At 46.3% G+C, this 25,694-nt stretch overlaps 1 protein-coding gene across 1 annotated transcript in view; it reads right to left on the bottom strand.

Moving 5' to 3' along the window:
- PAPPA (pappalysin 1) overlaps window positions 1–25,404 on the bottom strand; it is a 243,099-nt gene extending 217,695 nt beyond the window's left edge. The window contains exons 1-2 of the mRNA XM_077769774.1: window positions 25,326–25,404; window positions 10,437–10,592 (exon numbers count right to left, since the gene is read on the bottom strand). Of these exons, the coding sequence (XP_077625900.1) occupies window positions 10,437–10,592; window positions 25,326–25,404 (235 nt within the window). The remainder of the gene's footprint in view (window positions 1–10,436; window positions 10,593–25,325) is intronic.
- Between the last annotated feature and the right edge of the window lie 290 nt (window positions 25,405–25,694).

The following is a 25,694-nucleotide window of genomic DNA, read 5'->3' as shown; positions in this document are numbered from 1 at the left end:
AGCCAGATGCTTTCCTTCAGTGGGAATAACTCTCAACCAACAGTCAAGGCTCTTGTGGTCCAAATCTGCCATCGCTCTGCCATGGGTCACTAAGAAAGCAGCACCCCCTCTCTGGGCATCCTCACGCCCTGCCCTATGAGGTAGGAGGGTCACAACGATGGCCATAGAGGCCCCTTCTGTCTCAGACTCCCTGTGACTCTGAGATCCCAGGTCCGTCAGACACCCTAGCCTTGGTTCCCACTATGGGAGATGTACAGTCATGGAGGAAGAGGTAGAGGGGAAGGAAGGTGATTTCAGAACCGTCCACTCGCCGTGGGACATCTACCAGAGGAACAGAAGCAGAGGCGAGAGGATGTGGGTATGAAAGGGGGAATTTGGGTCAAAAATCTGGGTTTTTTTTTTTCAGGAGGCTAAAAAAGTTAAAAGCTAAAGGTTGGAGCTGGTCCCTTTTTGTTTTGTTTTCCCTTCCATGATTTAATGGCTGGTATTAAAGCCACAGGGGAATGCTTGAGACAGCAATCCTATGGAAAGCTTTTATCTGTCCAGAGGAGAGTGATTAAAACAGACAGATTTGGGTTAAGTATACCCATGGTCCCTGTACTTGGTTCAGTCGGGGGGAGGACCACCAAAATGACCCTGGAGGACTCAGCAACACCAGGCATACAGAGGACAGCTGGGATATCACCAAGATGGGGACCCGAGGGAGTATTCTTCAGCATCCTCACCCCTTGGGGTTCCCCTTGACTCAGAGCATTGATCATACCCTCAGTGGAAGGAGGAGACTTGAAATAAATCATACCTGGCTGGAGGCTTATCCTAAACTATACGGAGTTCTAGACACCCCGGTCTCCTGGTATAAGAGAGGCAAAGGCATTTCAAGGAGCCCTCTGGATGAATTCACAAGATCAGGATTAGCTAAGATTCCCCTTATATGTTGGCCACACAGGTGAGCATGAGGAGCCAGAACTCACTTTGCAAGAAGGTGTGGGACAGTAGGAAGCGTGCCTACAGTGGCCTCTGTGTCTACTGGCCACCTGTACCTCTGGAATTATTACCTGAGGGCACTCTCACTCCATGACTCTGCTTACCTTCTTTACTAGCTGTGTGACCTTGGAGGAGTTCAGTTCTCTGAGCCCCAGCTTTCCCATATGTACTCCAGGGATTAAGAAGTCTTATCTTGTATACTTCACAGACCTCTTTTGAGAAAGAAAGGAGATAAATGTATGCATATTTCCTTGTAAACTATTTAAGGCTATCCAGCTGTAAGGCAAGGTTCACAAGAGTATACTTGAGGGTTCCTGAAACCTCTACATTTTATTAATACGCAAACTCCATGGTGTGCTTGGAATGGCAAAGTACTCACGGTGCACCTGTGTCTCCCTCGGGTTCTGGACTCTCCAGTCTGCCTCCTATGCTCATATATAAGCAGGCTGTGTGGACACGGAAAGGTCAGGACTTTATGGAGCAATAAATATACATTGAATGCAGGCCCTGCCATTCGATAACTATGTGACTTGGGAAAGTCAGGGTACCTCTTCTTGTATCAGTCCTCTCATCTGTAAAATGGGGTGATACTATCCACCTGTGGCAGTTGCAGGGGGGAAGTAATGAGATAATGAACATACCAGAACTTGGCACATGGGCACTGGCATCGTAACAAGCCTTAAGCACATGTACCATGAAGTCTTATCTGTCGGAATCCCAGCTGCGCCTCTTGTTAGCTGTGTAGCCTTGGGCAAAATCCCTTCACCTACCTGATAGTTTTCTCAACTGTAAACTGATAATAACAGTACTTAACGCACAGTGCCATTTTGAGGATTTAGTGAGAGAATGCAAACACTCATTTGCATAGCACATAACACAGGCTACACTTTCTATTGATACGAATAAACGTCTGTTCCTTTTCCTCATAACTGTGACTAGTTTTCCCCCCTTCTTCTGTGCTGTTAAACTTTATCCCTTCTGACATTATTCTCTGAAATAGAAAGGCACATTCCTTGTTCTCTATTTCACACATTGTCAATGAAATTGGAGCATATAAACTTTTAGAAAAAGAAAGTGGAGGAGGAAAGGAAGGAAACAACAAAGAAGATAAAGGAGGAGGAGGAAAAGGTAGAGGAAAAGGAGAACGGACAGAAGGGGATTCATGCATTTTGGGTTTGCTTGCCTTTAAAGGTTGCCCCTGAACAGACCAGACTAAGTGGTAGTGATGTTGGAGCTGCCCTAGAGAAGAGAACCTACTTTAGGTCATTTTGATGACTGGGAGATCTACAAGCTTTTCCTGCTCACTCACCAAACCTCAGAGGCAATGATACCACTTTCCAGAAAACTCTCAAGGACCGTTCCATCCTGCCTTCCACATTCTTAACAGAAGTCCCAAACTCTTAGCCTTCATCATTCACAGAACCGTGCACAGTCAGGGCTGGAGGCTCCCTCAAGGTTAATTATATCATCCATATAACACCTAACTGCCTGTGAATCACCTGTCCAACATCCTGACAAGTGACGGTACACATTTCACATACTCTGCGCCGTGTGAAGAAGGCCTCTGCACCTTTGGGCATTTCTCAGTGTTCTCCTTCAGTGAATCCAAATCACCTCCCTTTCCTTTCCATCCAGTGGATCAGATGGCCAGGATCTGATCTCTGAGGACATACAGAGTTATTCTGTGCCCTCTACCCCAGGACAGCTGTGAAGATGTCCGAGTCTCTTGATTGTGTTATCCCTGGCTCTTCTATTCCCCAAGTTAACATCCCCAAGTGCTGCCTAATTTATCCACTCACCCAAGTGCTGACTCATCCGACACATCTTCACAAGACATCTACTGTATCAGGTCCTACCTGGACGTGTGGGGTATAGAGCATGACCAGACACAGGCTATATCCTCTCACAAGAGACCTCCTATTCCCTAATGCTAGTACCTCTGTTGATGCCATGGTGATATAGTAGGGATTAATAATATGCAGTAGGGATACCTATTAGTATCATACCTGCCTCCTTACGTTATCCCTTGGATCACAACTCTGATTTGTTCTAATGCCACTCAGAGCCACACAAACCTACTGAGAAATAAAGAAAGCCATCATTTATGATGTGCCATGCACAAGGACAGGAATTTTACGTGCATCATCTCGTTTAATTCTTACAACTACTCTCTCAGTTCTCTTGGTCCCATTTTATGGGTGAGGAAACTGAGGCTGAGTTTCCTTGACTTAGCAAGGGTCTCTTGACTTGTAATAACATAAACAAGATTAGAACCCAGCTCCCTGGCCCCAAAGTCAAGTGCTTAACCAATGTCTCATCCTTTCTATAAGTAAATATAAGCAAAAATTATTTTAAAATTAATTGAATATTTATTTCTTTATATGTTTTTTAATGCTTCCTTATATTGACTATACACTCTGTTGGTTATAACAATATAGGAAGTGTTCTTAAATTTTCCTGAAGTTTTAAAGTGTACAAAGAGTCTTAATTATTTCATTTGTTTTTCCCAGAACTCTCTAAAGGGAGAAAAATAGAAACGTATGATTCTGTTCATACAAGTAGGGAAAGTTTGCCTCGGAGAGGGTAAAGATAAAGAGTACATGTTTGCTCACTACTCTGCATCTAGAGCCTTCTGTATACTACCTAGAATATAAGCATTCAGTAAACATTTGTTGAATGAATGAATGAATGAATGAATGAACAAATGAAAGAAATATGCCCAAGGCTTGTGAGGAAAACCAATTAGAGCAGATTTTGAAATTTCAAGCCATCTTTAAAAAAAATTTTTTTATTGTTTTTATTTATTTTTGAAAGGGAGGGGGGGCAGAGAGAGAGAGAGAGAGACAGAATTCTAATCAGGCTCCAGGCTCTGAGCTGTCAGCACACAGCCCAACGCAGGGCTTAAACTCACAAACCGTGAGATCATGACCTGAGCCGAGGTCAGACCCTTAACTGACTGAGCCACCCAGGCATCCCTCAAGCCATCTTTAGAGTACTAGAACAAGAGCCCTGACATGGAGGCAGGAGTAGCATCTTTGTAACCTGCATAAGCGTCTTCTGCTTCTTGGCCCTCAATTTCTCCATCTGTATAATGGAGGGTTTCATCCATGGTCACTAGGTTTGGTGGTTGTGTAAAATACAAAAAGGAATGACAAGGAATTGGGAAAGAAAGCATAACTTAGCTGTGTGCTGGCATAACTAAGCTGTGTGACCTGTGGCAAGTTGCACCCCCTCTCTGGTCTACTTTCCTCATTTTAAAAAGAGAAGACTACGGTTTAATAACTTCTAGGGAGTCTGAGAAAACTGCAGGGATAAGATTTCTAACTTGGGGGTGATAAGCCATGAACTTTTGTCCTGCTTTGCCACTAACATACTATTGATCTTGGGCAAATTCCTTTTCATCCAGAGTCACATCATAACTCTCCTGAGCCCTGGGCACTTTTCCCTTCCTCCATAAATATATATACATATATATATATTTATATATATATGTATATATAATTATATTTTATGACTACATTGGCATAACGATATATACAATCAAGAGGCTAGATCCATCATTACATAATACATGTTATTATATAGATGATTTTCTTCTGATTTTAAAAGCTCTTAAGCCATTTTTACTGGCCCCTAAAAGTACCTTGCACTTCAGGTACCGCACTGGTTGTGTCTAGTAGATTAGTTGGCCTTGGCTCTATGTCTGGACCTGAGATTCTCACTACAAAATAGCACCAGGAGGGTCACTGAGCATCTCTTGCTAACCCAAGGAGCTGAGAGGGATGGAGAAGGTTCCCACGTGGGTGAGCCAAGTGATGTAAACTTTGTAACTGATGCAGACCCATGACAAGTTATGTAAAAACGCACCCCAGACAGTGTGGGCTGAGTTCTGGAAACAAAAGCTTCTCTTTCCAGCAAGCCTGCCATCGCCTCATCCTGGCCCACACAGCCAGGGGTGAGCCTTGAAGGGAGAGTGATGGCAAGATAAGGAAGGGACGTGGCCAGACAGGCAGATTCCCACTCTGTTGCGCACGCCTGGTGGCATCCAGATGGTGATGGCCGACATTCCCTGAGCCCTTACTGTGTGCCAGGCGCCATGGGAAACTGAATGGATGAGTACAGGCAGGCGACCCAACAATCCAAACAGGGAGGTAGTATTATCTCCATTTTACAGATGAGGAAACTGAGACTCAGAGAAGCTCAGATAACTTGCCAAAGCCTGAGTAACTCACTGGCAAGTAACACAGGTGGGATTCAAACCTAGGTAATCACACTCAAGCATCCCTGCTCCTAACTTCTAATTTATGCTTCCCAACTGGGAGAAAACAGACTGAGTGAGGACAAGGGGCAGTCCTTAATTATCCACAAATAAAGTATGATAGAGTGAGTTTTAGTAGAAGTGCAAGCAAAGATAATTTAGCAGAAGGAATGCTTGGTTCAGATGAGAAGAAAAGGCTCAGGGAAGTTTTCCTGGATGAGTGACACAGAGACAGCCCTGTATGAGGAATGGGGACTAAGCAGGGGAAGCTGGGCAAAGACCTCTCAGCAGAAGGGGATACATGAGGCAAGGCTGGGAGCTGTGCTGTCACTGGAAGGGAGCTCTGGACACGGGGAAAGACCATGGATTTTTTTTTTTTATGTTCATTTATTTTGAGAGCAAGCAAGAGCAGGTGAGGGGCAGAGAGAGAGGGAGAAAGAGAGAATCCTAAGCAGGCTCCACCCCATGCAGGACTCAAACTCATGAATGTGGGATCATGACCTGAGCCAAAATCAAGAGTGTGACACTCAACTGACTAGGTCATCCAGGCACCCCAAGACCTCTGCTTTTGATGGAACTGAGGGCACACAGTATAGCAGAGGGAGATGAAATTGCAAGAGCTGCCTGAGGCATGGTGCCAAGGGCTGTGAGTGGCATGCCAAGAGATGGGATATTTGTTCCACAGATAACAGGGAATCTTTGGTGGTTTTGAAGAAGAGAGTCCGTGGGTGTGGATTCAGGAGGTCATTAGCTCAGGGTTTCATGGTGTCTTATCAATAGGGTCACATGGCTGAAAGGGCCGGGTCTTATGTCTGAGAACTCCCTGTCCAGTGCTCATGGGCAATCTGGAGTCATTCAGACTGAAGACGTATAAAGGAAAGCATGGAGTAGAAGCAACCTTCTGAAGAGAGAGGGCTGACAGACTTTTCAGATATTAATTTTCTACTGCTTTAATATACACCATAAAATCATGAATTATGATGCAACCCACAGGGCCTCATTAAGACTCTAGAAGGACAAATGGGAGTTAAGAGATCCCTGGGACCTCAGAACTTCAGTTTTGTTCTCCTAGAAGAAAGATGATTTAGTTTAGCCTTCAGCTTGGTCTCTGGATGATGCTGACCAATTATTATTTACCTTCTGGGGGTGGGGGGTTGGTTTCCCCAACTACTCAACTGGAAGAGGGTACAGAATTATCTTGAAGCTTCTCTTCTGCTCAGATAGCCTAGTACATGAGTTCTTGAGGTGTAGGTCTTGTAACTTCCTTGAGTGCTTAGCCTCAGACCTGATACATAGTTGACCCAATAAACACTAAATGCATGAAATGTATTGAGCTCTTAACTTGATACTGCCATGCAATCTTTAGGGGATTTTAAATGGAAAGTTTGGAGATGGTGACCATTTTTTAAACAAACAAACAAAAGCATAAAAATACAGCAGATCAGTAAAACCCAGACAGGCTAGTATTTCCTCCCTGGCTGTAAAAGATGCTGAGGAACTGAGAGAGTCTGCAACAGAGAAGACTGATGTGGAGGAGGCCAAGGACACTGAAAGGTCAAGGGGAAAACCAAATGTGGAAAAGTGTGGAGGTAGGGAAATGTGTTCTAGGAACACATACTCTTTAGTAAAAGAAAAAAAAATCCGTGTAAATCAATGATTCTCAAGCAGCAGATATCCTGCCTCCCAGAGGGCATTTGGTAATGCTTATGCAGACATTTCTGATCATCAAAATGGGGTTGGGACTGCTACTACATCTAGCGGGTCAAGGCTAAACATCCTGTGACAAAGAATTATCCATTCCAGAACATCAACCTTGCTGAGTTTGAGAATCAGAGATATAAGGAACTAGGAAAAGTTATGGTAAGCAACAGTGTTCAGGGAGGAAGCTGAATGTGGGGCTAAGAAATTCAGACCTGGTTTGGGGACATTTGTGGAGAAGTGGCTAGAACACGGACTCCAAGGACTGATTCTACCATTCACTTGCTGTGTGACTTTGGGCAAGTCACTTAACCTTCCTGTACCTTAGTTCTCTAAGCTGGAGACCTGGGATTGCAATAGTACCTATTTCAGAGGGTCGACTCTAAGGAATAAAGACTTAATAGATGCAAAGTGTTCGGAACAGTGCCTACCACATAGTATGTGTTCAAAACGTTAGCTATTACCTTTTACTATGCGTAGGTAATAAGGAACTATAGTCGTTTCAAATTCAAGAGAGAGGCAAGAGAGCCCCTTCAGTCATTGATAATCCTGATGTTCACTGAAAAATGACCTAGAGCTGCATGATCATGTGACTATTAGTTCCACCCACTTAATAAGCCTTCAATCAGCTTCTGCTTCAGATGACACTACAGGCTAGATGTGTCTGAGTCTGTCTTGCTGTTTGCAAGCACTCTCTGTCTGGGCTCTGTTTTCCAGATATCCACGAGGCCCGGGCCAGCATCCGACTGCCTCTCCAGCCCAGGCTCCTCATGGTTTTAATGAATAAGTGGAAGGAGACAGAGGAAGCCAGACATGAAGACAGATGGAAAGATGGAAAGGCAGAAAGCCTTCCACAAAAGCTGCTGCCAGTGACACACAGTGTTCACAGGGATTCCAAGGACAGAGCTGGGGACATATTTTCGAGGTTTGTCTGAGCTACTGATACTGTTCTCTTGGAGCCCTTGTTTGTAAACAGATATTTCTGCTGACACTGGGCTTTGTAAGGGCGGACAGAGTGGGGTGGGGGGTGGTGGTGGAGAAAAAGGCAGGTTGTGTCCAAGAGCCTTAGACCATGTGTTTGTTGTTGAGAATACAAAGACCTCACTGTATTAAATGAAAATGCTTGTTTTACAAGGCGAGTGGGAATATGATAGGTACATGTCGAAAATGCTTCGGAAACTGAAACAACCCCATGCCACGACGGCTTCCTGCTACATCATGCATCCAGGGGCACACACAGAGCATGAAGGCTCAGAATCACTATACATGGGCTTTGGGGGTTCTGGGCAAAGAGAGTCCTGGGAGTTAAGTGACTGGCAGCTCCCTCCTCTGTTCCCTTTATGAAGCCTGCCCTTTCCCAAAGATCCCTGCCTCTATTTCACATTCTCTATTGGTTTTCCACCACCTGCTGACCTAAGGATGGAAGCTGTTATTGATTTAAAATATTAGTGTTGATAAAGGAGCCTCCAGTAGTCTAGACTCAGATTCAGAGCACTACTGGGAATACTTATAATTATATAACTATGCAAGCAGAGTAGTTGAATTTTTTCAAAGTAGTTTTCAACTTCTAAAGTGGGGTTTTCAAATAGTTATCTAGTAGAAGCAAAGGGCTCAGTGGAGGTGTCTCGGGGGATTTTTTTTTTTTAAAGGACTCAGAGTGGCATAATAAGAATAAGAATTGGAATCTTCTAACTCTTGCCCCAGCCCTAGCACACAGCCTGGTAAATGGAAGACTGCATGAATGAAGGGGTAGATGGATGAGGATATGGATTGATGGAAGGGTAGAGAGAAGAGAAGGACGGATGGACGGACAGATGGATGGGCGGGTGGATGGGTGGATTGGGGTGGATACATGGATGCATGACTGCGAGGGGGCAAGGGAGGGAGGAAGGGAGCTGGGAGGATAAATTGATGGATGGATGCATGGATGGAAGGGTAGATAGAAATCTGGATACATAGATTCATGGGTAAAGTCCATAGTGAATAATTATGATCAGGACCACCACAGGCTACATTTGAACTGAATTTGCCTATTTTAAAACTCAGAGAAACTCAGACCAGAGTTTGAATAAACAAAGTTGTAGATTATATTTCTAAGGAATAAACTAACTTCTTCTCAGAGGAAAAATAGCCCTAAATTCTATTTACTCCGACAAGGGTACAGATGAAGGAAAGTGCAATTCCTCAGTCTGATATGACAACTCAACATCAACATTCTCATTTTCAAAGATCTCCTAGAGTGTTCAGATTTTAGAGCTGGGTACAGGCTTCAGGAAATGACCTCGTATGCCCCCTGCTTTTAGGCATTTAAGTCACCATTTGGGGGCCATAGACCCCTTTAATAAACTGATGAAAACTCCCCCCTGATAAAAATGTGTATACCTTCAAATTTTTACAGAAAACTTCTCAGGTTCATAAATCTATTCAAGTCCTCCTGGAGGGTGCAAGAAAACCCTGCTTCTCTGTTGATCTAAAACATTACTGCTATTCAGGTATTTTGGTTGTTAATGATTTTCATAAGGAAATGAATGGTAATGATATTAACCAAAATACTAAGTCATTACTAAAATGCTATCATCCATAATCAATGCACACCTTGCTCATGGTGCAACTGAGATTCTTGGCCTCATGTCATTCATTCTCCATGTCAAGGTCAGAGTGATTACCAGATCCTGTAACTTCCTTGTTTGAAAAATCTGTTAACTTCCTAGTTCATCTGGGTTCAAATCCAGGTTCCATGACCTGTACTATCTTCAGCCGAGGCCACCCATCTCCCAGGGGCTGTACACTCGCTCCCTCAGCCTCCATTCACCCTGCCTCATGCTCTGTGTGCTGGCTGTATTCTCCCTCTCTTTCTGGAACTTTCTTCATTTGACTTTTCATATAGCTTATTCCATCTCATCTGTCATTCAAGCCTCAGCCTGACCACCTAAATCAACGTCCCTCCACTCCAGTCTTCTCTAATGACTGACTTTTAACACTCCTTGCTGTTAATATACAAGACCTTACAACAGCTGACTCATTTAGTCTTTCCCTTCCCAGAAAAATATAAAGTCCATGAGGGCACAGACCTGCTCCGTCTTGCTCACTGCCCCATCTCTAACAGTGTCAGGTACATATTCTATATTTGTTGGCCATGTGGAGATACACCAAGGTTTTCAGGAAGCTTTGGTGTTATCATTACCAAAGGTGTGGGACCCTGGGAGAATCCCACCACCTCTTTGGGCTTCGGACTTTTCAGGTGTAAAAGGATAGTTTGGGTCCTATCCAACTGCAGGATTCAATGATCTAAAACCTGCGTGACCAAGTTTAAGAGAGATGAGCTCAAATCCCAACACAATGTGGCAGGACAGAAGGAATGGTAAGGAAAATTGGGCTCTAGTGTTCCTCTGCTCCAATTTGGAATAGAACTTGGGATAATTTTCTTGCCTCATCTGGGCATCTGATTCTTCATCTCTGAGCTAAAGAGACTGACCCAGATGTGTTGTGAATTTACATTTTTTATTCATCCAGAAATCTCCTGACAAATATGTGCTGAGCTGCTGCCACGTGCCAGGCCCTGAGAAGGTGCCCTGAGCACAGCAGTCATGCTTCCTGCCATCGTCCTGCTCTCCTGTCTTCCGGGAGGTCTCCAAGGCACAGGTGAGGGTTGCTGGAGGAACATGGGCACATCCCACACAATTACACCAGGTTCTTCAGCAACTCTCTCCAGGGATGGGGCTGGAGAAGCTGACAGAAAACCATGGGGAAAACAACTTAAAGCTAACAGAATGGTACATAACTCAGCTGACAGAAAAGAAGGCAGAGTGATAAGGAAGGGTGGTAAAAACACACACAGGTAACTGGTCAGCTCAGAGCAATGAAGGAAGATCTAACATGGTCCATTAGGCCCTGACTAGGGCCGATGATGTCATTTCTCAAAGTGCTTTGCCTCCACAGCACCCACTTCCAGTCACCCTGTCATCTCTCTTATTTGGGGCCACCTCCAATTTATTTCGCAAAGTTTTTTCTGTGCTGATGGGCAGGGCTAGTCCTGTGCTAAACTAAGGAATAAACAGAGATGAAGACAGACGTGGTCTCTGCCCCTAAGGAGCTTGGAGACAAGCGGGAAGAGATAGACATGTACAAAGGCAAACACAACAGAGTGATAAATGCAATGAGGGGCAGATATAAGGGGATGCTGGATTTGATTCAGATGGTGATGGATGGAATTGTCTAATCATTTCCTAGTGTCATGCTCCTAAAAGCTACTCTGGCCCAACGTCCTCAGCTGAGACATGAATCAAAAAGTGTTTATTGTTCTAATTTGATTTATGGCTCTACATTTAAAATGCCATGCATGATATATCCACATGCAAGGCAGAGCACACACTCCATACACATATGCATGCCATCTACTTCATGAACAAGTCCCTGACCCTTCCAGGTAGAAGGGGCCTCTTATACCACTGAAAGCTCAGAATACTTTCTAGCCTTGTAATAAACATGGCTGTTCAAGAACACAGTGTTTCTGCCTCTCTGCTTCCCCAGGACTCTATTAATTGCTTCGTTATAGCAGTTACCATGATGTCATGTATCTGTTTACCAGTCTGCTTCCGCTGCTAGGACTGGGAGCTCCTCAAGGGATGGAACTGTGCCCTGTACTTCTTTTTAGTAGCCACCTCTTAGTTCCATGTATAATACACAGAGACTAAAGGCTGCTCAATAAGCATCTATTAAGTGGATGGACGGACGGACGGATGGATGGGTGGGTGGATGGATGGATGGATGGATGGATGAATGGATGGATACATGGATGGATGGGCGGGTGGATGAATGGAAAGATGGAAGGAAGGAAGGTTTACTTCTCCTAATAAACTGTCATTTCCTATTAAACATTACAAAATGCCTAGGACAGAGGCTTGGCACATAAGAAGTGCTTAGGAAAAGTTACCAAACAGCTGTATGGTGTTTCCTAATAAGCTCACTAATATGAACCCGCAGATACAACTGTCCCACTCCACTGCTCTCTCAAAGGAAAACAAAGTGGAATGAGCACTGATTTGGAAGTCAAAAGATCTGAGTTCTAGTTTCAATTTTGCTGCCGACTTGCTGCTTAACATTAATCAACTCAGTTTAATTTAAGAAGTTAACTTGCCCAGACCTCAGTTTCTCCATCTGTATACTGAGCATATTTGATAAAGCAAAGCCTAACATCACTGGGGAAAGGGATGAACCAGATATGGTATTTCTTTGTTTTCAGTGGATCAGATGTAATCAGCCCAACGGGGCTGTTCTATAAAGGAGTCATCTGAGAGCTGTACTGGCTCTACAGGGGCTTAATCAGCTCCAGTGAGAACACACCACAAATCAGCCTTGCCACACCAGGGTCTGTCTTCTACTGGAAACCCCATGGTTCAGCTCAGAATGCAGCAGGCCCCTCCTCAGAGGGTGACAGTAGGTCTCCGCTGAACATAAGTAGGGGAAGCCTATGCTATGATTCCCAAACAAGGAGGTCAGAAAAGTTTTTGGCAGAGAACAGCCTTGAAATAAGTGTCTATTTCCCAGTAGACTACATATAGGTAAGAAATGCTCTCTTGGATGTCAATGGTCTTTTGCTCAAAAGTCATCTGCAAATAAAATATATTGTGCGTACTAAAGAGATTTCTCAGCCAATGTATTTGAAATCTTATAATATTAATTCAGATTCTTTTTTCATGTCCCCCTCCCTCCATTCCTTCCCTTTTCATTCTATAACCAATTGCCAAATGTTTGCATTACTGGGGACACCATCTTCCATCCATCCATCCATCCACTCATTCATTCATTCATCTATTCATCCACTTATCCATGCATGTATTTCTTCTCCCATGGAACATTTACTGAAGAATTACCATGTTCCAAGCCATGCTCTAAGCCTGTGGATAAAGATAAAATTAAACTGGCCTACATTTGAACCCCAGTCCCACCACCTTTAGCTGTGGGGCCTTCAGCAAGTCATGTAACTTTCTAAACCTAATTCAGAGGGTTCAAAGTTTAGCACTGAGCACAGTGCCAGCACATAGTAAGTGCTCATTATAAGCTAGCTGCTTTTATTACTGTTATTACTGCTGAGAATGCATACTCTCTCCCAAGGGTATATAAACAGAGGATAGAGGATTCCAGATCCTGAGGTCACCACAAGGTCTCACTAGATCAAGGCAAGCAGATGGAAAAGCCCCCCTATCAGGACGCAGGGAAATGGATGAAAATCCAGGCAACAGATATGACTGCCAGGACACTCGAGGCCCAGTAAGAACCTGATAAGGGGGAGAGGGGGAAATCTGAGAGGAGAGCAAAGCTTGGGATTATGTGCTGCAGTGCACACACAAAACAAACGCTTTGCAAACAGGTGAGGGGCTGAGAGGGGAAGGCCAAGGCTAAAATGTGGCTTGGATTAGAGAGGACGAAATGTGAGTTGAGGCGGCATTTAAATGCACTGCCCCCCTCCCCCATCTGTTTTGGAAGGCCAGATTTCTTTTCCCTCCTGACTTCTTCGCTCAAGGGGAAATGGAATTAACCACTGTGTAATGTTTTTGAGTGTGACGCACGGGTTAGGTCATGTGCTTTGGTTACGTAATGCAACATGCCTGAGGTTCCTGAGCTCTGGCTCTCAGAGTCATTAGACATGTAGCTGGTTCTCTGATCCAGTCATGCATTCATTATAGAAAAATGTATATAGTGCCTTTATAAGCCAAAGGCTGTGCTAGGCAGTGGAGAAGTGGAGACGACCCCCAATGTGCACACAATTAAATGTGAGAAAGAATCCCAGGCATTTTGGTATACATGTGCAGAAGGTATAGTGGAGACAGATGGACAAGAGAGGTGGGGAACAGTTGGGGAGGGTTTCCCAGAAGAGGGAATCCTTGAGCAGAATCCTGTGGAAGCTGACATGTTCTGCAAAATGGAGCACAGAGATACAAGAAGTACATTGACTAAAGAAAATGATGTGAAAAAAGGTTAGGGTATCTGGAGGAATTGCAGATTCTGGCAGTGCTATTGAAGGGTCTCTAGCTAGAGGTGAAAGGGTCACATTTGCACTTTGGGAAAGACTGATTCTTGGGTGTTGGAGGAGAGACTGAAAGGGTGCAGAACATGGGTTGAAGCTCAGGCGGGCATTAATTACAATACGAGGGTAACAGGCACAGTAAGAGATGCAGAGGGCGGAAGCTAAGAAGAGGGAAGATTGGCTATAAAACTGTTTAAGAGGCAGAATAGAAATGGACGACTGACTGAATACGGTGGGTGATCTATCTAGAGTGGGTAGATGAGAACACAAGGAATTCTGAAAGAAAGATGATTCAGCTTTGGACATGCTGAGTTTGAAGTGCACGTTCACATCTCCAGGGGATATATGAGTCTGGAGTTCAGCAAAGCCTGCAGATAAATGGTGCTCGTCGGCAGAGAGATGGTGATTACTCAATGGGAAAGGACACAAAGTCAGGAGATAAGCTGACGGAGGTCTGGCCTAAGACTCAGAGGACAGCTTGCTCACTGATTTGGACCGGTCATTTCCTTCACCAACCTTCAGTTTCTCATCTATGAAACAAATGGGTTTAGATGAGCCCTTCTGACTCACACACCTTGGTTCTTGGAATTTACATGAATCGTTGTTTCACAAAATAGAATACAGTATGTATTCACTCTTATGTTTTCTGCCCCGGGGTACTCTTCATCTCTTAGAGTAAGGCCATCTTGTTCCTGATTGGCCTGTTGTCATATTTTTTTCTATTTTCTCATCAGTCTTTGTAGCTGAAAGATCTACAGTCTCATCGGGAAAAATAACCCCTCCTATATGAACATATTTGGTCATATTCTGCCAACCCACATTCCATGCCTACAGAGCAAAAAGAATTAAAAAAAATATGGAATGGGACAGATATAAGAGTAACTTCTTGACTACAAAGGTGATAGATCCAGGTTAGACCATGAGCTTCTCAAAGGCAAATGGCTAAATATGTTCCCCATAATTACATCTGTGGATGCCAAGCTGTGACTTCCTGCCTCCTAGACTTTCTATTTCCTCCAGATGAACCTGAACCTGGGACCTTCTCAGGTTCTCTAAAATTGAAACAGGGTCACCTATCCTGTCCTTCCAGGTTCTATGGACCCTGAGTCTGTGGCAAATAATATTGAAAAACAAATTTTTTGTTCTTGGTTTAAGAAAAATCTAAGTGGCCAAAGTAAATGTGTTAGGTGTGAGGAATAGGAAAAGAGAGAGAGAGAGAGAGAGAGAGAGAGAGAGAGAGAGGAATAAGGAGGAGCAAGAGGTAATTCACTGATGACAGTTCTGGGGACTCCTAGAAGGAAAACAGGCTAACAGATGGCCATGGATCGTAGAGTTTAGGTATTTTACTTCATGGAATAATCTGAAAAACAAAACTAAAAGTCCAGTGGTCTACTGTGATGTCCATGAACTTGCCTAAATTGGCTTTTGTATAGTAAGAAATTCTAAAATGTGAGTATTTTAACCATTAGCCAAGTAAGTGACCACTGGAAAAGGTCACTCTGTGAGTTTTTTGGATATTTATGTCAGTGATTCTTAGCAAAAATGATCGAGATGGCTTCCAGCTATTGGCAAGTACCAATATTACCTACATGATGTCTTCAGTCAGTCTTTGACTAAAATTCTACCCATTAGTACTTTGCTTTTTTGACCTAAAGCTTTCTGGGAAGACATTAAAGTATATATGTCTATGGAAGAGCAATGCTCTACGTTGTTGTCAGTCAATGATACCTTAGCAAGGAGGAATACTGTGTCATTTTTTTGAGTGTTGCCAGTGGTGAGGAAGCAGAACGTGTGTGGACACTGGGCCCTTGAGTGGGACAAGCACAGGCACCACCTAGTGGAGGAAAATGCACCAGGACTAGAATAGAACGGGAGCTATTGCCAACTTTACAATTTCTTTTCTTAGGTCGGTCATGATTACGATTATGGAATCCTAGGAGATCTATAATCCTAGACCCTAGGAGGGTCTCTAGGGCAAAGATAAATTCATCCCTGCTCCATTGCACAGATGGGGAAAACTGGGCCCAAGAGGGAGAGTGAGTGACTTGCCCAAAGTCACACAGCAAGCTAAACACTGGACTGGTCTAGAGCTGACCTCGCCTAGCGCCTAGTCCACTGTTCTTCCTTTTCCAGTATACTATGGCCTCCTCTAGATGGCCTTGGGTCTGCTCTTTGGACTCTTCCCCAATGCCACTCGCATTACCATCTCCCCTGACCACCGCCATTTACATCTCACTCCTCCCACAACCCCACCCTGACAGCATTCCCCAGACCTCCTCCTCTATTTCTCGTCATGAACACATAAATGTGCAATACAGTCACTCACTCATTTATACTCGGTCTCTACCGCCTTCCCCCATCCCCAAACACAAGCTGCCTGAGTGCAACGATATTCTCCTCTTCAGCTGAGTGCCTGTATCCAGGTCCCCAAACTGTACCTGGCACATAGCAAGAACTCATAACTACTTCCTGATGCCTGGGCATGGGACGGACACATTGTTTACCGTGTCCCTTGTTTCTATCTGTGCTCCTTAGATTCTCTACCATGAGCACACATTGCTTTTATAATACAAAACAACAAAGTGTTTATATTTTTGCCTTTCACTTTACTTTATGTTTTATGTTAAGATGATAGAAATGTATCTTTCCCGAGTGGTAAGGAAGAGAAAGGCAATCCCCGACTCTGCCAAAGGAAATAAGCCTGTCCAGCTCACAGAGTTATTGAGAGAATTAGAAATAATGTGTGGCAAGGTGGCAAGGGTCGGACACACATAACACCAACATGAGTTAACGTTTACTGTGCTTACTCATGGTCTAGATTCCATTACTAAGCATTTTCCACATGGAGGCCCAGTTAATCTTCAAAACAACTCCATGAAGTAGGAGCCAGTGTTATCCGCATTTTACAGATGGGAAAAGTGAAGCTTGGAGATATTAAGTAACTTGTCCAAGGTCAGGCAGCTAGTAGGTGGGAGAGTCAGGAAATCAAACTCAGGCTGGCTGACTCCTGCGTCCTATGATCAACCACCACAAAATACTTCCTCAGTAAACACATGCTCCTTTCCCCCATTTCCTGATAGTGTCAACCTCTCCTGAGATTAGACAGATGCAGGTCATTAGCCCAAAGTTCCAGAAGTTTCTAGAAGGTTCCCAGGGCAATTGGAGATGGAGAGAAATGAGGAGCCAGAAAAGTGAAAGATGGGAGCATGTGGGAGCGTGTGTGTGTGTGTGTGTGTGTGTGTGTGTGTGTGTGTTGTCATAATATGCATTGGATTGTCACAATGACTAGCAGAGCCAGGGGAATTTTAGGCATGGTACCGAAGATGCTCAATGCATCACAGTGTGTGAGATACAGCCAAAAATGTCCTCGCTCAGAAGTTTCTTATTGCCCAGAAGGGCATCACTGGCACCTCCAACATGCCCCGCTAAGCCTCCTTCATGCTCTCCCAGGATGGTCAGTCACTAAGTTTGCAGGTGTGCAGGCAGAAGAGCAGAGGGAGCTCCTAGCGGCTGCAGCCTGGACTGCCGACCTGACCTTCATTCGACCTGCTGTGTGACCTTGAGCGAGTCCCTGACCCTCTCCAAGCTGGCACTCAGTATTTGGACACTTCTCAGCCCACAGAACATGCAGGGGTCTAAGACTTCAAGCCTTCCTAGGGCGCTCACACTTTTAACTTCTTTTTGACATTTATTACGGAAATCCTTAATCATACATGGAAGAACAGATGAAAAATGTATTGAGGCCCAGCATTTGTCTCACCTGTTTTCCACAATGGCTATCAGTCTGCTGATCTTCCATTTACCCGTCCCCTCTACCTTTGTTGTTGCTGTGTTGTGCTGGAGCATTTTAAACAAATAAAACAGACACCATGGTCTTTACCCCATTAGTACTTCGGTATGCATTTCTAACAGATTAAGGGCTTCAAAAATACACAGTAACATCACCATTATCACACCTTCACAGAATTAACAATAATTCATCAATGTCATCCCCTGTCCCTTCAGACTGTGTTGCTGAGGAGCCTGCACATTCCCTCAAATGGAATCTTGTAGAATCGCACAGCTTATAAAGTGAAGGGAAAGTTGGGGGGGGCGGGGGGCAAAACCTGCCCGTCGGCATCTCCCCAAGGGATCGCTAAGATTGTGTGGCACAGTTTGAAAGCCCCTATTCTGTCCCTGCCCCCACCCCCACCCCGTGCGCACCCTGAGAACACTGAGGCCCAATGAGTACTTGTCAAGGTCACGCAGCAAATAAGCGATAGGATTCGGTAGACCTGTGAAATCCCAACATCAAAGAACTCTGGTGAGGTCACAGGTATGGAGAGATTTGCTGACTTGATCACTATTTATCATTTGCAATGTGAATAATGATAATAAAGGTGCCTTCCCAGGAATGACCTTGATGGCAAAAATCCCTCACATCTCTCACCTTCTGGCCCCTCCTCCCTTTGCTGACATGTGGACCGGGTGCTGATCTCAGCCAAGAGCTTCTTCCACCACTGTCTCACCAGGTTCCCGTGACAATTCGTGACTAGGGGATGTGGAAGGGCACCACACCTGAAATTCTCTCCCCAGAGTACCCAGTGCCTGAGTTGGAGACCCCAGGTCCCACAGCTCAGAAGAGGCCAGGCCATTATTGGCCCTCCGAGCTCCTGAGCCCCAGGTGTTCAAAGGAGCCAAGCGGCCAAGATCCACAGTTCAGTCCTCAGTTAAGTATTTCCAGGAAGTGCATCAAGGCATGAAGTAGAGTCCTTGTGCAGCAAAGGAAAGATGGGGCGGCACTGAAATAATTGAAAGGGAGTAGCAGAGGGGAGAAACAGGCCCCTGCTGGGTTCCTGAGCCTTTGGCCTTAGGGAGACAGGTACACCCTGGTGGCAGAGGAGGGTCCTCATATACAGGGTGCTTGGAGATCTCTCCTCCTCATCCAAGATACCTACAGTCAGTGCTGGTTTCAGAGTGATCCCACATGAGGGCTCTCTGAAACAGCAGAGATCTGGCCCCATGGAAAGCGGAGAACGCCTCAGAACCAAACTAGCCTTCCTTCCTGGCAAGGCTTTCCTCCAACCACTTGGGAGACACATNAGGGTGCTTGGAGATCTCTCCTCCTCATCCAAGATACCTACAGTCAGTGCTGGTTTCAGAGTGATCCCACATGAGGGCTCTCTGAAACAGCAGAGATCTGGCCCCATGGAAAGCGGAGAACGCCTCAGAACCAAACTAGCCTTCCTGGCAAGGCTTTCCTCCAACCACTTGGGAGACACACATTTAAAATCAAATGCATAGAACTCAAGGTTACCTCCCTGCAGGAATGTTAACAGTTTAGTTCAGGCACCGAAGGAGANAGTAACAGTGCAAACAGGTCTGGCTTCCTGAAGGCCAAGCTAGCAAACTGGAAAAGAGGATGTGGTTACTCACTAGATCCTGTTACTACTGACTGCATCTCTAGAAGAGCTGACACCGTGCCGGGTAATTTCTGCATGCTTATTTCACTGTACTATCCAGGTATCACTCTACCCATTTACAGATGAGGAAACAAAAGGTTAGGGAGATAAAATGACTTGATATGAATCACATAGTCAGTAACTGGCAANGACACATATTTAAAATCAAATGCATAGAACTCAAGGTTACCTCCCTGCAGGAATGTTAACAGTTTAGTTCAGGCACCCGAAGGAGACAGTGTACTTTTACACACAGGAAGTGTTCTGGAAACATGGAATGTCAGGGCCGTGGCACCCAGGGGTTTGGGATCAGCAGGGGAATTGAGCATGAAGGAAGGGTCCTTTCTGGCGTTTGGCGACTCGGAACTGAGACAGATAAATTTCTCTAAAGGCTTAGCCACTAACCAGCTCAGTAAGTGGGAAACACTACTTCCCCTTTGGGCCTCAGTTTCCCCTCTCACAGAACAAGGAGATCTTAAACTGGATGAGTGAATCTCTCCTCTGGTGGTCCTTCCATGTTACCCACAGACACTTTGAAACACACCAGTGCCCAAGTCAACCTAGACCCATGACATCGGCATCCCTGGGATGCAGCCCAGGCATCAGGATGTGTTACCAAGGCTGTGAGCTACTAGACAATATGATCTCCCAGGCCCCTTTGAGAAGGCACAGTTTGTGAATATGGTTTAATTCTCCGCCCCTGTATGATGCTGGTCCTCAGTTTCCCTGTTGCACAATGAGCTGCTTATTCCAGTCCATGCCTGGGCTGACCATGCACCACCCACGTTCCTGAACTCCATACAGCTGAGCCTTAAGTGTGCTTTCCTCTATGCAGAGGGACGAGGGTGATGCAGCCTCCATCACCCCAGCTGTCCATGTGAAGGGCTGCTTGGGGAAAAGGGGAAGTTGAGGGTATCAGGGGAAGGAGCAAGAGGCATGTGACAGTAGATCTGTGGCCTGGACCCCACTATGACCACTGTCTGCCTTCTGTTCCCAAGGGTGCATGCTCTCCTCAGCCCTAAATGGTTTTCTTATTCACTGGTCCAGTGGTTCTAGACTTCCTCTGGCTCTTACCACCAAGGGGTCATCCAAGTAGGTCAAAGAAGAGGAAATGAAAATGCAAGGAAGGGATTGGGTGGGTGAGGGGGGATGCACTGTCCCCCTGGATACACGGTCTACTCTAGACAGACTCTTCCAGTAACAGTGCAAACAGGTCTGGCTTCCTGAAGGCCAAGCTAGCAAACTGGAAAAGAGGATGTGGTTACTCACTAGATCCTGTTACTACTGACTGCATCTCTACAAGAGCTGACACCGTGCCGGGTACTTTCTGCATGCTTATTTCACCGTACTATCCAGGTATCACTCTACCCATTTTACAGATGAGGAAACAAAAGGTTAGGGAGATAAAATGACTTGATATGAATCACATAGTCAGTAACTGGCAAGAGACATTCCAAGCCCAGTCTGCCTAATCTGGCATGAAAGGAAAAACAGATCTGCTAGGTCAAATCCAGGGTTCCACGTGAGATTTATACTCATTCTCTATCCTCTTAAATCTGCAGGTGCATGGCCAGTACCCAGAAATGCAGAAAGGAATGGGAAGGTTCCACAGCAGGACTACAGAAGGGGATGTAAGTCCTTTCTTCTCTCCCCAGAAAGACTGCAGAGGAAACAAGCACTTAAAACTCTAGTTCACATCTGGGCTCTGTCTACCGGATGGCCTGTGGGACTGTGGACTAAGTCGTTTCACCTCTCTGAGAAAGGAGGTGGGGCACCTGGGTGGCTCAGTCTATTAAACATCAGACTTCGGCTCAGGTCATGATCTCACAGTTCTTGGGTTCGAGTCCCGTGTCGGGCTCTGAGCTGACAGCTCAGAGCCTGGAGCCTGCCTGGGATTCTGTGTCTCCCTTTCTGTCTGCCCCTCTCCTACTCACGCTCTGTCTCTCAGTCTCTCTCTCTCAAAAATAAATAAACATAAAAAAATTTTTTTTAAAAGGAGGTGATGTCCACTTCCCAGGGGTGTTTGTGAGAGTGAAGCTTGCAGACACCAGGCTAGTGCCTCGCACGGTGCTGGGCCCCTTGGGTTCCTTCCTGCCTTTAAATGTCCTCAGTCCATAAAGTTAAGACTGACATTTCTGGAAAACCACATCCAGCAGTAAGAGTGAAGCTTACGGAGCACTGACTAGATAACAGGTCCAGTTCTGAGCGCTTCCCACGTGTGAGCTCATTTAAGGAGTAGGTACGTGGGCTGTCCTCACTTTGTAGATGAGGGAGCTGAAGCCCAGAGGAGTCAAGGAGCTTGCCCAAGGTCACACAGCCAGTTAGGGGCAGAGGTGGATTCTCACTTAGGTAACCTGACTGCGAAAACTGGCTTCTAACCCTTGCAACATTCCAGACCCTGGCTCTGACTACAAGAGCTGGGGGCGAGCTGTGTTAATATACGGACTTCTTGAATCCTGTCCTTCCCTGTTGCAGCAATTCTAAAGTTCAGAAAAGACAGACACTCTTTCTGGGGGGTTGGGTGGGTGGTAGGAAGTGGGGGCTGCAGAAGGGAGAACATATAAAGAGTGTTGGGAAGGGCCAGCGAACTCAACAGTCCGACATTTAGAACAAAAGGAAAAAGCGTAGCAAGCCGAGGTGCTGGATGGGATTCAGGTAAATCCCTTTCTCCTTCAGAGCAGGAATTCTGGATCACTGAGGGATGAGGTGGGAGGAGGGCGGCACTTGTGAGGTCCACATTTCACTTATCTAACACGTCAGGAGAAACTTTAACAAGATTAACTGCTGCTTGGGGCCTCTGCTCCATGGAGCAAATTGAGTCTATTGTTTTGTTTTTCTCCTCCTTTCTCGGTCTTTCCAACTGGAGGGTTTGGGGAGGGAGCAGTTGGGTATGAGGGGCAGGGGTCTGGATGGTGCCTGGTATGGGGCAAAAGCAAAGAGAAGTGTGTAAAAAAGCCCCCCCCCCAACCTGGACTTGAAAGGGAGCCCAGATTGTGCCCAAAGGCGAGGCTGAGCCTGGGTGGTGGGTCTGTGAGGGGAAGAGGTGATGGTGTTTATTAGACACGTTCTCTGATCGGTGCAGGGGGTAAGGCCTAGAAGACCGGATGCCCGAGATGAAAACCTAGATCCTGCCATCCAGGAGCTGTGTCACCCAGCAGCCACCTCTGCCCCTTCTCCATCTCCCTATCCAGAGAACTTGCCGGGGGGGTAACCTCTGCGGACCTCTTTTCACTGCAGCCTTAAAGAATTCTTCAATCCTAAAGGCCCTCCCCATCACTGGAGGGCCCTCAGGAGAAGCCTGCGCATGGGCACTTTCTAACTTTGGCTTTGTTTTTGTCTACAAAAGCCTTTCCCTTTTTATTTATTAATATATATATATTTTTTTTCTTCTTCCCTTTTAGAAAAATAAAAGGCATGTTTTCTGAGCTTCAGAAGCACGCTGCTCCTTCACTCCTTCCCTCTGCCTCTCCCGAGCGCCTGTCTGAACTGGTGTCAGTGAAGTTTGAACCGGGGCAGAAATAGCATCCCGGGTGGATCTGGGAGCACAGCCCGCCTACCAGGAGCGGCAAGGCCTGCCTCTGCCAGACGACAGACCCGGTTAACAGCACCGTAAAATTAGACCTTTACGAAACCCAATTGAATCCTGCAGCAAAGAGTGATGTAAGGCAGCCTGGCCTGACAGCAAAGCAGCAACCCTCTGCCTGAAATAGCAGCGCGGTCCCTGCTGAGAGATGCCTGCTCTCTCAAGATAGGGGACCAGGGATTCCTAGGAAAGTGGCGACGCCCAGCCAGAGGGAGCCAGAGGTCAGGCAGCACACTGGGCACCGAGGTCGCAGCGAGGAGGACGCGGCTTGGCACCAGCATCCGAGCTGCCCACCTACGGCCCTGCCTCTGCTGGCCTGAACTCACATGAAGGAAGGAGCCGAGAAAGTGCTTCTGCAAAGAACCTCTGTTTGTTTGCTTTTTAATTCAAGGAGAAGCAGGTTCTTTTGAGTCCAACAGTCTGTACCGTGTGGAGGATACGCAGAATGAGTCTTTTCTGGCTCGGGGCCAGGTGTTTACACACCGCCAATTCTGGCTCAGACTCAACTAGGGGAGGGAAAAAAAAAATCCACCAGAATCCTCGGGAGAAAAGCTCCTGGCTTTCTGGTGCTACACGACAGCAGTGCCTTTTCTTTCTTTCTTTCTTTCTTTCTTTCTTTCTTTCTTTCTTTCTTTCTTTCTTTCCTTTTTTTTTTCCATTTCAAGAGGAATGTTATTTCCACACATAAAATGGGCCAGGCATTTTATACAAGCAATAATAACCTAACGTCCCCCCATCCAATTAAAGTATTTTACTGCACAATCTTTGTGTGAGAGAGTGAATGAGTGCTCAAGAGAACGTGTGTGAAGAGAGGCTCCTTGTCTGAATTACAGACATTTACAAAGCAGGCTCCTGTGGAATCCCAGGTGTTATGTATACATGTATATGTGTGCGTATATATATATACATACACACATATATACTTTTTAAAAACATATTTACTGCCTTTTCATTGATGATACCTATGTGACCCTGGGCCTTTTCCTCTGGAGGGAAAAGCATTCCAAATCACTAGCATGACAGGTAAAGCTTAGGAAAAATCAGATCTACTTTTTTTTAATCATCTCCAAGCAGCAGGCTCTGTGTGTTCCGAAAGAGAAGTAAACATACCACAGCTCTGAATTATCACCATCATCGTTATTATTATAAACAACATTTTATCTCTATTCTACACTCTACCTCCTCTAGGTGCCTAGGACTGGGGGTGGGTGCTAAAAGTGAATGAGTTCAATTTCCCTCTCCTTCCTGGGGGTGGGGGGAAAGGAGAAAAAAATAGCTTGTGATGACGTCAGATGTAGGGGAAAGTCACTCTCTTGCTCTGGGTTTGGGAGGGGGAGACTGGGAGCTTTGGGGGCAGATTCTTGGAAACAGCCTCAGACTTTGGGTTCCCCGAAATGGGCTTCACATAAAGCGGACAGCATCGGCACGTTTGAGAAAGTCCACAGCAAGAGAGAAAGCAGCAGACGTGCCGGAAGAACTCAGAGCTTTCCCTTCGAAGAAAGTGTGTGTGTAAGGGGGTGGGATCGCGAACCGCCTCCACATGTTTCCTGGCTGCAGCGAAGGGGGAACCCCTACTCTCCCTTTAAGCCGTCCTAGGACACGGCAAGATTGTTTGTGCAGGAAGGGAATCTCCCGGTCTCAGGTCTCAGACCGGGGAGGCAAAACTTTCCTTCTCTCCGCCAGCGCCGCTCCCCCCCAACCCCCGCCGCCGCCCCCAAGTTGTATTAAAGGCATTGCCACAGATTCAGTTAGAGGGGGGGAAATGGATGTTGGAGCATTTCTAAGGTTTGCAACCCTCGCAAAGTGTCCGGTTTCACTGTGGGCTTTGCTGTGGAACAGGGAAGGGGAGGGAAAGGAGGGAGAACTCAAATTCATGACGGGCTCATAAAGTCCCAAATGAGGAAAGTGCCCCGTTTCGCAGCCTAGTCGGGGGAAGGCTGGATGGGTGTGCGTTAGGAAGGTCTTGCCCCAGCCCCGAGTGACAAGCAGCGAGCTTTAAAGGCGAGGGAATGGGACGGGTGTGTGTGTGTGTGACAGGGGAGAAAGGGGTGCATCCCGCAGGCAGGCATCAAGCAGAGAACAACTTTGGGGCACTTTGAGGACTTCTAAGTCCTGCGTTTCACAACAACCCTGTCCTCGTAGGCTTTCAGGGGGCTAAGTGAAGGGGGAGGTCGCCTTCATTAAAAAGTCAAAGAAATCAATGACCCCCTAGTCTCTTTTCACACGCATCCCATTGGGTCATCCTCCCCTCCATCCCAAACAGAGACAGTACGCCGGACCGTCCCCAGCACGATGTAAGTGCACAAGTCTCCCCAGGGACCAGCTCTCACTGACTGCGGGTTTCGGGCCTCCTGGAGCGCTCCCTCCACTCCTCCGCGGCGCGCAAGGCGCGAAGCCTTCCGAGTGCGCCCATTCCGCAGATGGGGCAAAGTGAGGTCCGAAGCTCGCCCCGGGTGCCTCCGCGCCTCCGGCCCCGGGGCTTCCCGCGCGGACACACCCGCAAGCTCCCCACCGGCCCGCCACCCGAGCCCAGGCACCCGCCGGGGCGCCCTCGCCTACCTGTGATCACGGCCGGAGACCTCTGGCCCCCCTCCGCTCGCAGCCACACTTGCAGCGTGAACGCGTCCCGGGGCAGCTCGAGGTCGGCCCGGAGGCGCAGCTGCTCGCCTCGCCCGCTGAAATAGAGCGCCCGGCTCGGCGGCC

Source organism: Crocuta crocuta, unplaced genomic scaffold, assembly GCF_008692635.1.
Source record: "Crocuta crocuta isolate KB4526 unplaced genomic scaffold, BGI_CrCroc_1.0 scaffold95, whole genome shotgun sequence".
Lineage (NCBI taxonomy): Eukaryota > Metazoa > Chordata > Mammalia > Carnivora > Hyaenidae > Crocuta > Crocuta crocuta.
The sequence above is the reverse complement of the archived record's forward strand: the minus strand, read 5'-3'. Positions and strand labels throughout refer to the sequence as shown.